This window comes from Nipponia nippon, unplaced genomic scaffold (assembly GCF_047370975.1).
Source record: "Nipponia nippon isolate SJK-2023a ecotype South Korea unplaced genomic scaffold, ASM4737097v1 scaffold_5, whole genome shotgun sequence".
Lineage (NCBI taxonomy): Eukaryota > Metazoa > Chordata > Aves > Pelecaniformes > Threskiornithidae > Nipponia > Nipponia nippon.
This window is the reverse complement of record NW_028262369.1, coordinates 26,389,784-26,401,765: the sequence shown is the minus strand read 5'-3', so window position 1 is coordinate 26,401,765 and position 11,982 is coordinate 26,389,784. Positions and strand designations below refer to the sequence as shown.

At 55.2% G+C, this 11,982-nt stretch overlaps 1 protein-coding gene across 2 annotated transcripts; it reads right to left on the bottom strand.

Annotated features, from left to right (window-relative positions):
• Positions 1-1,670: 1,670 nt before the first annotated feature.
• Positions 1,671-9,876, bottom strand: CDCP2 (CUB domain containing protein 2). Of its 2 annotated transcripts, XM_087733258.1 has the most exons (7): positions 9,846-9,876; positions 9,050-9,183; positions 6,896-7,289; positions 6,470-6,814; positions 5,624-5,977; positions 2,663-2,841; positions 1,671-2,459 (listed from the first exon to the last, which is right to left on the bottom strand). In XM_087733258.1, the coding sequence occupies exons 1-7, from the start codon at positions 9,859-9,861 to the stop codon at positions 2,145-2,147; spliced, it is 1,737 nt and encodes a 578-aa protein (XP_087589384.1). In that variant the 5' UTR covers positions 9,862-9,876; the 3' UTR covers positions 1,671-2,144. The 2 variants fall into 2 exon arrangements, with proteins under 2 accessions (XP_087589384.1, XP_009459519.1); XM_009461244.2 differs by lacking the exon at positions 9,846-9,876 and having other exon boundaries at positions 6,896-7,243; positions 9,050-9,125.
• Between the last annotated feature and the right edge of the window lie 2,106 nt (positions 9,877-11,982).

The window sequence follows — 11,982 nt, the reverse complement described above, 5'->3', positions numbered from 1 at the left end:
ACCACCAACAGCTGCCCAGAAAAGCCTTTTTCCTTGCAAATCGCAGGGTGCTGGAGGCTCTGGCAGGGCAAGGAGGTGCCTATCCTGCAGGTGAGGGGCTGGATGCTGTTGGGTGCTGCGGGGTCCCCGCCAGGCACGAGTGGGCTGCGGCGTTCTCCTGTTTCAGCAAAATCTGGGCTGCCAGGAAGGTTAATTATATCTTTAAGTTTCTTCAGTTGTCAAATCTTGTAACTATCGTCTCAAGCTGACAGTTACATACCTAGCAATTAACTGGTAGCAAGGCTTTGCAGGCAGCAGCGGGGTCTGGCCTTGTTTCCCGTCTACGTACACAACACACTCTCAAAATGTTGCCTTAATGGAGCTTAACAGTGCTGGCAAATATTTCACTCAGAAATCTCACATTTGCCGACGTGTTGCACCAACAAACACCAAATCAATCAGGGCTCCGATAACGAAGGCTCCTCATTAGGAGGCATGCGCAGATTTGTGCCTTCTTCCCTCCCCAGACACGCTCTTAGGCATCCATGGGCTGGTGCAAACCAGGAGGAAAAGCTGCTTGATCACCATCCTTTTCCTTTACTGCTGCTTCCTCTGATGCTCAGCAGCAGGTACAGACCTGTCCCAGCAGGTGTGGGAAGCAGGAACATCGGTCAGGAAAGCCTTTCACCTACGAGACTGTCCTGTTGACCCCTGCTAAAAATCCTGCAGGTGGATTCAGCAGCAAGTGGGGTTTGCTGTGCGGTGCGATGCTGTCACAGGAATAGCCAGTACCCTCCTTAGGGTGGATTCCCCTTGGGAGGTAACACTACCAAAAAAAGGGCTCCTGGATTACCTGCTGTCCTCAACTTCAATTTTTTGCCCTTGAATGACCACATTTGAACATTTTAAGATCTCTCCCTGCACCACAGTGTGTTTTACACAGGCTGGGGTGGGTGGCCCCTACGCCAGGCTCCCAGGGCTGCATTCACCCTGCTTCTGCAGCGAGATTTCACATTGGCTTCACCATACGCTGGCTCTGACCCATGCCAGGACAAACACAGGCTGCTCTGTGATAGCCACCCCCTGTGTGATGCTGAAAGGGAATTTCCTTGGTGTTGGTACAGCAGAAGAGGCAGGCGGGGGTTATTTGGCCATCCAGCAGTCAGTAGCATCAGGGCTCTTGGGGAGGAACCCAAGTTTTCTGGAGGTGCAGGTGGCCACAGGACTCCTATTTTTGTGCTCTCAGCTGCTGAGCTCACCTTCTGTGAGGAGCAAGGGTGGAGGTCTGGTGTCACTGAGGCTGGCAGCAAAAAACGTGTCAGTCCCCAGGGACCCAGCCCCTCCTGCTGAGGCCATCTTCAAAAGGTTACCAAAACCTCTGTGCCCATGGTTTCAGACTCCGGGAGCAATGCCAGTATGGAGCTCAAACGGTGGACACCTGGGCATGCTGGAAAGCAGGAAAACACAGGGAAGAGAGATCATTCTCCTTCCCTGCAGCTGCTGGTGGCTGAAGCACTCAGGTGAGTCCTGTGAGCAACAGGTGGATTAGACAACATGCGAAGATCAAACGAGGAGCTCCAGGGCACCCAGCGAATGCATCTCATCACATTGCCTGTGGACATCCAGATACACCGCCTGAAAGCATCTACATGAGCTACAACTATATTTGCCAAGCGGAGATACCTATAACACAGCTCTGCGGTACCCCCCCGAGCACGGGCGGGAGCGTGGAAAATATTTGTTGGGAATATTGCTGTATTAGGGGATGGTTTGTACCTTCAAGAATTCAGCTAGAAATAATTGACAGGATGATTTGCAGCCATCGGCAAACAATGTTACTTTCCCGAAAGCAGCAGCACCAGAGGGAAAACAAATTGAAGCAGGTGCAGGAAGAGTTAGGAAGTACAAGAATTGCATTCCTGAGCCAAATGGACAGATTGAGACAGAAGAAAACAAATTGGGAAGGGAAACGGCTGCCCATTGCCCAGATTTTTCAGGCATTGGGAGGAGGTGGATGTTGCGTTCAGGCTCTGGTTCGGGGCCTGGGAGCTGTGACTCCATTTGAGCAGCTGTGTTGCTAGTGCTCAATGTGGAGTGAGGGTAGGTTTTTGGGGTGTGTTTCCACCCCGAGCAGGGCTGGCATCGCAGGTTTGGGGAGCAGCATCCTACAGAAGCACGAGCCCCACCACTGCGATGACCATGAGAAGCCCAGCCAGGATGCAGATGCTGATGAAGACGATGTCGCTGGTGTCCTGGCTCTTGATTTCGCGGGTGTCCATCGGTCCCCCATCCCGCTGTTGGGCATCTACCAGGTTTTCTGCCTGGCTGAGCCTGGATGGGTCAGGGCCGGCGATGAGGGTCACTGAGGCTTCCTTCCTCTTCGGCTCACATTGCACCTCGTACTGGTGGATGTCCTCCCGGTCGCCCACTGAAAAATCGATGTAGAGGGTGCTGATGATGACAGACGTGTTGTTGCGTTTCTGCAAGACAAGGGTTGCGGCTTGTCAGGGCTTTGTGCAGCTCATTTTCACAGGGGTTTGGAGGGCAGTTGGCCATGAATTAGACAAGCATCTTCTGGGAAGATGGGAGAGGGACTGGGAACTCCTCTCTGCGGCCGGTACAACTGGCATGGGGCTAACCATCTACTCAGCTTGCTTTAAAGGAAGGTTTGCCAGCCGCTTACCTGGGATTCAGTGCCGCAGGTGTCAAACCTGGTGTGTATTTTAAAGTTCCCACCAACCACCTGCGCTGCACAGGAGGGGGTCCCCAAATAAATCCTATTCCTCTCCAGCTGGGCTATGGACTTCACGGGGATCTGGATGTGGAAGTCTGTCCGGGTGCAGCTGACGTTCATGGGCACAACTGTCGGGGCAGAAAACAAGGTACATGTGAAGGTCTGTCAGGAGGGGATTTCCCCAGGCTGCAGTGACTGCAGTAGCTCAGTGCAGAGCCACAGACATTTTCAAAGCTTGCTGTCCCCATCACACATGAAGCAGGCGACTGATGGCAGCAGGAGTAGCAGGGACATTGGCCTCATGAGTTTGCTGTCATCGCGCAGTACCTGGCCTTACTGCCGCAGAACTCACGTGATGAGATGAGTTTTCAGGCAAAAGGGAGCTACACCCAAAATGCAGAAAGCATTATTTTATACGTCCATATTTTAGCCCTGCCCCATGCCGAGGTCAGACACGGCTGGCTCCCAGGCACAGCCCTGCTTTCTGCCTTGGGGAGAGACACCACCAACAACCCTCTTGAACCTCATTCTCCTTCCCAGCTCTCCAAGTGACACCTGAGTGCCATTACAGGCAACACCATCATGCTGTCACTGCCATAAGCAAGGAAGGATATACCCTGTGAGAGGAGCTGCTCTCCATCATTGCAAAGCCAGCAAAACATTTGAGTTGCTGCCCAGGATTAGACCATGAGAGCTTTGCTGATGGCTTGCCATGGGCACAGAGCTCCACTACATGTTACAACACTCCTGTAAGAGAGACCCTTACAGTGACAAAATGGAGAAAACGCATCTTGGGGGACCTCCACACCTGCCTGCCCTGGAATGGTGCAGCTGCGAGGCTGCCACATGGTCCCTGGGGAAGGGTGAGCCGGGTCCTCAGCCCCGGGGCACCCTCCTGGGGATGGCCCAGGCCAGGTCCTGTCCCAAGCATCATTAGCCCTCCACCACACCCAGAACATTATTTTTTTAATGGGGAGCTGGCGAACAGTGCATGGAGGGAGCCGCTGTTGAGCTGCCCATGATGCCGAGGAGTGGGGCAATGGGGAACCCAGCCCCTCTCCATCACTCTCTGGCACCGTATTTGGCCCCTCTGGATGCAGAAAGCATCCATACAGGGAAAGGAGCAGGGAGAAAAATGCCCACCTCTTTAAAGTTAATCCTCACTCAGCTTGAACCAACCACTTGGGCAGTATGAATTATTGAATTATTCCAGCTCCCTCTGAATCTTGGCCTTATGAAACTGGTAAGACGCAATAAAATCAATATGAAAAAATAGTGTCACTTTGCTTCACTTAGTGCATTATAAAACCATTAGACGATTTACCAAATAACTGAAGTGCATTAGATCAAGAGGAGGAGGAAAAGAAAATGGATCCTCTCTCCTGGCATGAAGGCTTTCATTCAAATGGCCATAAATCATACATGCCCAGCCCAAGTCATGCCCTTTCACGGGCTCGAAAGGAATATATCTGCATGGTTGAAGAGCTGTGGATGTGGAGGCTGAGGTGCTCCTTTGCCACCGAGGGCTCGCAAGGAAGCCAACAGCAGGGAGAGGCTGGTGCCTCCCGGTGAGAGCAGCCGCTCTCCTGGCAGAGCGCTGGTGGTTGGATGTGCCACACAGGCTGCTAATTGCAAGCAGATGCCCGAATTGCCAGGCAAACATAGCAGGCAGCCTTAGCTTTACAGAGGAAGGCTTGGTTTTGTGTCCAAGCTTTTGTCCTCCCCCAACACACATCTGCCAGCATGTACCGGGGGATGCAGGAGAAGTCATGTCCCCCTCCGTGATGGGGCTTTCCCCCGCTCTTCAGCTAGCATCTCATCTATCTGTCTGCAAGCTCTTCCATTGGGAATAGGGTTTCTCCATGACCAGACACAGTGAGGCCAAGATTCCTCTCCCTGCACACTGCTGTAAAACAGTAAGAAATAAGCAGGACAAGAACACGGACAGACCTGTTGTGCACAATAAAGCCCTACTAGATGTCCAGTACAACCTCTCTTCCTCCAGAGGCTGCAGAGGCTCAGGACAAAATTCCATCTCCTCCCTTACCCCTAGAGCCACATACCACCCAATCCCTTCTGCCACACTGGAAACGAGGAACCATTTTGCTGCTGAGGGATAAAAGCTTGTAAACCCAGGGCCAGCCACCCCCAGCTCCTGTGCCACCCGTCCAGCAGCCCTGTTCTGGCTCCAGCCTGTCGGTGAGGCTGCCCTTGTCTGAATCATCCCTGACACACAGGGCAGCTCAGATGTAATTATCTTGAAATACAACAAACGCCATAAATTTGCTGGCTTTTGAAGTGCAAAGGTTGGCAAATACATGAGGAAGGTTACACACTGCTCCTCCCACCAGCTGCGGATGCACTAGCTGGGACACGGGGCACACTGGTGGTGGGGAGGTGCCGGGCAGGGCTGGCTGGGCGGATTTGGGAGCGCTGTGCCCCGGGGGTCCTGCCCCTCTGGTGCTGCTGCCAGTGGAGGAGAGGACATGGTTTATGTCTGCCTGCTCAGCCATGTGCCGGTGAGGCCGGAGCATCCTGGGGAGCAGGGAACAGGGTTGTGAGGCTTGAGCTGGTCACCTCCCCTGGAGCTCTGGTCCCCTAAAAACCCCCTGGGTTTTCTCTCCTTCATGCCCTGAGAGAGGAGCAGGAGCATGGCAGCAGCAGAGACATGGGGAGGAGAAGCTGGAAAGCATCTCCTGAATACTAAATACGACGTGGAGCATGTGCATCTCACACTCTGTGAGAGCTGGAGCTACCCCACTGCGTCTTCTCCACCCCATCCCTAAAAGCCATGTGCTCTGCTCCTGCAGACGGGTACCTTCACTGCAGGGTCTTTCTGGAAATTACATGGTCTCAGGCATGTGTCCCAATGGAAATAAAGCATTGTGGAGCACCCAGGTGAGACCTTACCTCCCACATAGGTGATGGAGAAGCCCCTCTTGGCCATGTTGCGGTCAGTGTGGAGGACCAGCAGCAGCTGGTTGTGGCGGGAGGTGATGGGCGCCGGGCTCTCTCGCCCGCACCACTGCCCCAGCAGAGACCCATTCTCGGTGCTGCCATCGAAGGCAGACAGGCGGTCATAGTCGCAGCTGCCTGTCAGGCTGCTCCGGTCCTCCAGCTCCATGTCCAAGAAGAAGACCTTGACCCGGTAGCCTGGGGGCAGGTGGATGCTCCACTGGCACTTGAGGTTGTTGGGGTAGAAGTTGGGGTACCGAGGGCTGGAGAAATTCCCTTTGATGGCAGTGAACACCTCCTGGCACTCACCTGCTCAGGGAAAAAGGGGAAAGGAAAAAATGAAAGCAAACCTAAAGCCCCCTCAGCATGGACAAGCCGGCAGCTGAGTGATCACTTGTTTTATTGCTAAAGCATACTCTGCTCTCCACCTCACTGCTCCCCAGCCTTGTGTTTGGTCAATGAACACCCATGAGTTTTGGGGGATGGCAACGCCCAAGGTGGCCAAAGTTGTACAAAAGCAGATGGGGAAAACCCATATCCCCAGGGAACGGCATGAGCAAGGGAGAAGGCTGTCTCTTGCTCAAGAGAAAGACAACCCAGGGCCTGGGAGAGACACAATGATGCCATTTGCATTGTGTGTTGGTTTACACTTCACACCACCATCTCATGAGCTCTCCCCAAAGGGCTCCCCTCCACTGTCATCTCCTCTTGCTGCCGCAGGAGGGAGAGCATCACCACCCCCACCCTGGGGACCCATCCCCACATCCTTCCCACCACCCCACCCCCCTGAGACCCCCGCACCTGAGTAGAAATGTGCCTTGAAGCCCCTGCCGCCGATGTTGAAGTCCGACTTGAAGAGGACGAGGAGGTGCGGGGCAGAGGAGACGGTGCGGGGCGGGCGGGTGCTGCCGCAGTAGCGTCCCAGGCAGGGGGCGGCGGTGGTGGGGCCATCGAAAAGGACCACATAGTCGAAGCCGCAGCCCTGGCCCCCCTCCACCTGGAAGTCTGCAAACACCAGGGTGAGGGGACCACTGCCACCAGCCCCCCCGATGCTCCAGCGGCACTCAGCATCATTGGGGTAGCTCTCGGGGTAGCGGGGGCTGGCGATCTCCCCGGACAGCCCCGTCAGTTGCCCGCCGCAGGCATCTGCAGGGAGGGATGGATGATGAGGATGGTGAGGGAGGACAGATGGACAGACGCTCCACCACTGCCATCCCTCCCCACTACCTTTTCGGTAGGCAGCGGCGAAGCCACGCTTGGCCACGTGGCGGTCGGAGTGGAAGACAACGGCCATGACATGCCAGGCGGAGGCAAAGGGTGGTGGGGGGCTGCGGCCACAGAAGGTGCCCAGGAGGTTGCCCCGGTCCCGGGCAGCCCCATTGTAGACCTGGAGGTAGTCGTAGGCACAGGCGGCATGGTACTCCAGCTCGAAGTGGCTGAAGGAGAGCAGGACGGAGGAGCCCTCGGCCACCACGATCAGCCACATGCACTCTGTCTCGTAGGGATACGGCCCTGGGAAGTTGGGGCTGGAGAAATTGCCAGAGGGTGCTGAGAGCACCCCCCCACATTTGATGCCTGGGGGACACAGAGGTGGCTGTGAAATCCCCTTTCCAGGGGAAGCCTAAAAGGACGGAGACAGGGTGCACAGCACCAGGTCCATCCCACCACTGGCACTACTGGAACACCAGCACCCTGCAGACCCCCATTGGGCTCGGCCACCCCTTCTCCCTGGAGGACACATGTCTCCCCCATCACCTTTCATCCCTCCACATAACCCCTTTCTCGCCCTGCTGCCCCCGTGCTGCCCTGTGGCATGGCTGCAGCAGGGCTCGGCCGTGCCTGTGAGCTCATCCTCCTGGTGACGGCACGGTATCCCCATCCATTTCTTGCTGGGAAAAAGAAAGTAGGGAGTGAGTTTTAATCATTCAGTGGTTCCAGCCTCCCCGGTGCCCCCGCTGCCCAGCCCTTCAGCTTTGTGCCTCCTGCTGCTGATGCTCCCTCCATATAACGGTAGTATTGGTGAATTCAAGCTGGGAGAAAGAGGGGTGAAGGGCTTGATGCATTTAACAATGAGTTACGCATGTAGGGATCGATTTTCTAATGAAATCTTTATACTGAGACATGGTTATTATAAAATAAGGCGGGGGGGAGGCGGCTGCCACCTGCCCCTGGGTCTGATTAGGGTTGGGGGTGAAGAGGCTGATATAGCGGGCACATACATCATGTCTGGGAGGGACGCAGACCCTGTGTAGCCCCCGGGAGACACGTGTGGGTCCCTAAACAAGACTGGGCGCTCACTGCCATCAATCTGGGCCAAGCATATTGCAAATCAATAGTCAGCCAGCGCGCATTGCTTTTCATCACGCTCGCTGGTGTGGTGACCTCCCGGTGAGGGGGGGATCCTGTGGATGTGTGTGATGCAGCACCACGGCAAATGGGTAAGGGGGGTGTGTATGTATGTGTGTGTGTGTTGGCACAAGCAGCAGAGCTGGCCAGATCTAAAATCGCCTTGCTAATTACTGGGGATAAGCAATAAAGTAATATGGGGCTGGTACTAAAGGAATAATGTTATTGAAAGAAATACCCAAGAGGGGAGCCCGCGGGAGGGGTGAGCAGCCACGGGGTGGGCAGACTGATGGATTAAGGGCTGGATGCCTCAGGATGCTCTGGGAAGCCCAGGTGGGTGCAGGCAGGGGTTGAGCAGGCAGCACCAGGCAGCGGGGCAGCCGCTTGCCCCTCAGGAACACCCACACCGGGGCCGGGATGGGTTTTGATTTCTGATGCAGCCCTTTTGTGAGAAAGACCCTGCTGTTTTCAGGGAGGGGTATTGCTCGTTAGCCGAGCTACTGGGCTGACCTGGCCCACCCTGCCCCCCAAATTAGTTGTTGTCTGCTAACCCCTGCCCCGTGTCCCGGGGGGCATTTTATCCAGGTAAGGTGAGGGGTTTATTACATGCATAGCAACATACACATGCATAAATACATGCACATATATTTGTATATGTGTATGTGTGTGTATATTTATATAGGCACGTGCAACTCCAGAAGATAACAAAGGCTTCAGCAAAGCACCTGGACACCACAACAGGACAACCCCTACCTGCAGTCTTCAGTAAAACAAGCATGAAGCAGAAACTCACGCACATGGCAGTGTCCTGCGCTTGCTGCCACGCATGGTGACCGCAGATCCCAGCTCTTTTCCCCAGGCCAAGCCGGGGGGCCCCTGGCCTGAGCAAGCTGCTCTCCTTGCTTGGGCTGAGAGCCGGGACCCGCTCGCACCCCAGAGCCACTGCAGTGCCCACAAATAGCCCTCTCCTCCCCGGGGACCATGGATGCCCGTTGGCCCCAGGGTCCGCACTGGGAGCAGGGACCGGGCTCTTACCTCTGCTGGGAGCATCCCCGAGAGCCCCGCACAGCACGGCCAGCGCTGCCAGGCAGCCCGCCCCCACGCACCCCATCCTCTGGCTGGCAAATCTTCCCTCACTGGTGCCCGAGCATCCTTTCGGAGCTGTCTATCTGGGAGGAAAAAATAAATAAAGAAAGAAAGAAAGAAAGAAAGAAAGAAAGAAAGAAAAAGTGGGAGGACTGTAGAAATAATAGCAGAATGAATAATTCATCGCTTGTTTGAATTAAGAGCAGCAAGGTAACTTGATCTATTCCTCCCTTCCTTCACTCAGTTTTAATGATCTGGATCAAATGTCCCAAGGATTTACACTATACCAGATACCTTGTCAATACACTATATTTAGAAGAGATATTAATGTTTCAGATATGGTGTATAACGGCAGTAAGTCTGGGCTGACAATATGCCCTTAAGGGGCTATGAAAATAATTTAGTTCACCAGGCAAGCCAGCGAACCAAAATGGGAATTTCAGACTTACCGCGGAAAAGCACCTCAGGAATTAGCGTGATTTATACTGCAGCACCCACTGCACAAAGCCAACCGGTGGTAAAGGCTAGAGAAACAGGGAATGGGATTTAAATGCAGCCGCGTCTCCACGTCGGCTGCCAGGTCGGCATCCGTGCAGCGAGTGCCCAGGCTCAGCGGGATGCTCAACCCAGGAAAGTGGCAGTCGTGAGCACTAAATATAGCAAATCCCACCTCCCCTGAGGAAGATTAGAGATGAATTGTGACTCACAGGCAAAAAACACCGATTATTATAGAACCTGCTAAGGCCTTGGAGAATTACCATCTTCTTCCATGCCAGCTCATGCTCCTTCTTGCCCAGGCTCTTGGATGCGCTCGGCTGAAGATAATCAAGCCTTTGCGTTTGGTGGGAAAGATGTGCTCCTCATGCTGTGCCACGTTAGCTGGAGAAACCCCAAACCCAGCAGCGTTTCAGTTCCTTCCCTCCTACCCAGGAGAGAAAAGACTTTCCTGCTGCCATGACCCACACCCAGATAAATGCCAGGAAACAAAAACCCACGAGGGCCTCCCGGCATGAGGGACCTGTGCTAAAAAAGTCACCTTCAAAGCAGTAGGGAAAGAAGCAGCGCGTGTCTGTAAATCTCAGGCGGGGAGACAAGTTGCATTTATTAATTAAGCAATGAGGATCGATGCCTGAGACTTTTCCTGTGGATTAATGATGGGCTGGGAGGAGCTGATGGCCCGAGGTGCAGCTAAGGACCATTAACGCCAACTGGTCATTAATCCCCAGGAAATGCTCCATGCCAAGGTCGTTAAGTGCCTGCATATATTTATGGGTAATAATAACAACAATAATATTTGTACAGGCTCCCTCCCCGCTGCCCGGCCTTGCTGGAGCCATGCCGAGGGCCGGTGGGAGCATTGGGGCATCCCAGCCAGGAGCCCTCTGTCCTGAGCCCAGCTGAGGCGGAGGACATCGGGGTGTCTGTCCTGGGGCGTTGGGCACTGCGTCACCCCACGAGCACCAGGAGTAAGTGCACGTTCAAACGAGGAGATGCAAGGCAGCCCTCTCTGTCCCGGGGCGCAGCGCAAAGCTCCCGCTCTGGTGCAGACTCTGGGAGACGGCTGCGGCACTGGCACATCTCCTACCGACCTCCCAGGGACACTGCAGAGCTTAGTTAGCTGCTTCCCTAACGGGCTTGGAGAGGAGGTCTGTCCCTGTGCCTTGTACAACACATGCAGGGCCAGCACCCACAGCAAACAGGCAGGAGAGGTCTGGCGCCACATGCAGCGGTGCAGGGGCCTCTGCTGGGTATTTCCATAGCACAGCCCCGGCTCAGCCAGGAGGAGTTCTCAGCCCTCCCTGCCACGATCCCCCGGGGTTGGAGTCAACGTGCTCCCTGACTTCGCCACCGCTGCGTGATGGAGCAACATGTTCATCCTTGCCTCATCTATCTCCAGCAACACCCACTGTCCTCCAGCCCTTCCACCACCAGCCTCAGCGCTGAGGAGCCAGTGTCCGGGACACCAGTACCTGTGCGGCCGCTCTTCTCCACCCCTCCAGCTGTGCTCTGTGGTCCTGCTTCGTGCCACGGATCAGCGATATCCCCAGGAGATGGGGGGCCGGGGCTGTGCAGCACAGCAGCTGTGCCCCTCTCCAGGGAGACGGCATCCATCAACCACCGGCACATTCACCCTCTCCTGACCTGGGGATGGCCATTCCCTGGCTGGGCCTGAGCCCAGGCAATGGCAGAGCCAGGCGGGAGGGCAGAGGGAGGCAGGGGGACGACGAGATGCGGCAAAGGAGCGGGCAGAGGAGCCAGGCAGGTCCTTCTGCACGGAGGTCTGGCCAGAGGTGCTCTGGATCAGCCCAGGGTGCTCCAGCTCCTGCCAGAGACACTGCGGGTGATTTCGAGGTGTGCCGTGTCCGGGCTGCCTCTATTCCTCTGTGGGCAAATTTATAAATCATGAGTCAAAAAGGCATTTGATTCATTTAAATAGAAAGGATGTGATCAGGACTGTGAGACTTCAGAGAAGATCAAAGGTTTAAATATGGTCCCCAGGAGAAACGGGAATTATTTAGGCAGGAAGTAATGAGATGAAATTAAGGTGTTCAGGCTGCACATGAGGAAGAAGAAAGGAAGCAAAGCAAAGCCCCTCTCCCCGGCACTGCGCTGCAGTGGACAGCGGGGACTTCCTGGGGGGCAGCCAGAGCACCAGTGCATCCCGCCAGCACCCCTGCCCCGGCAGGAGAGGCAGGGTGCGAGCCCCTGCCCCGGCCTTGCAGTGGCCACCCACTGCTGCCGGGAGCTCAGGCACCTCCAGCTCCACAGATCCCCCCATAATCGACAGCATCACCACCATTTCCCTGTAAAGCTGTCACCGTGGGGTAGTTCCTTGGCCTCCAAAGGGAAGGAAACCTGTCATCCTCCCTTGGTAGGGAAAA

Excerpts from the sequence above, each read along its gene's own strand:
- CDCP2 (XM_087733258.1), bottom strand. Across the intron at positions 7,290-9,049 it reads CGGGGATGCTCCCAGCAGAG|GCTTCCCCTGGAAAGGGGAT; the intron begins GTAAGAGCCCGG and ends CCGTCCTTTTAG. Across the intron at positions 2,842-5,623 it reads CTCCATCACCTATGTGGGAG|TTGTGCCCATGAACGTCAGC; the intron begins GTAAGGTCTCAC and ends CTGCCCCGACAG.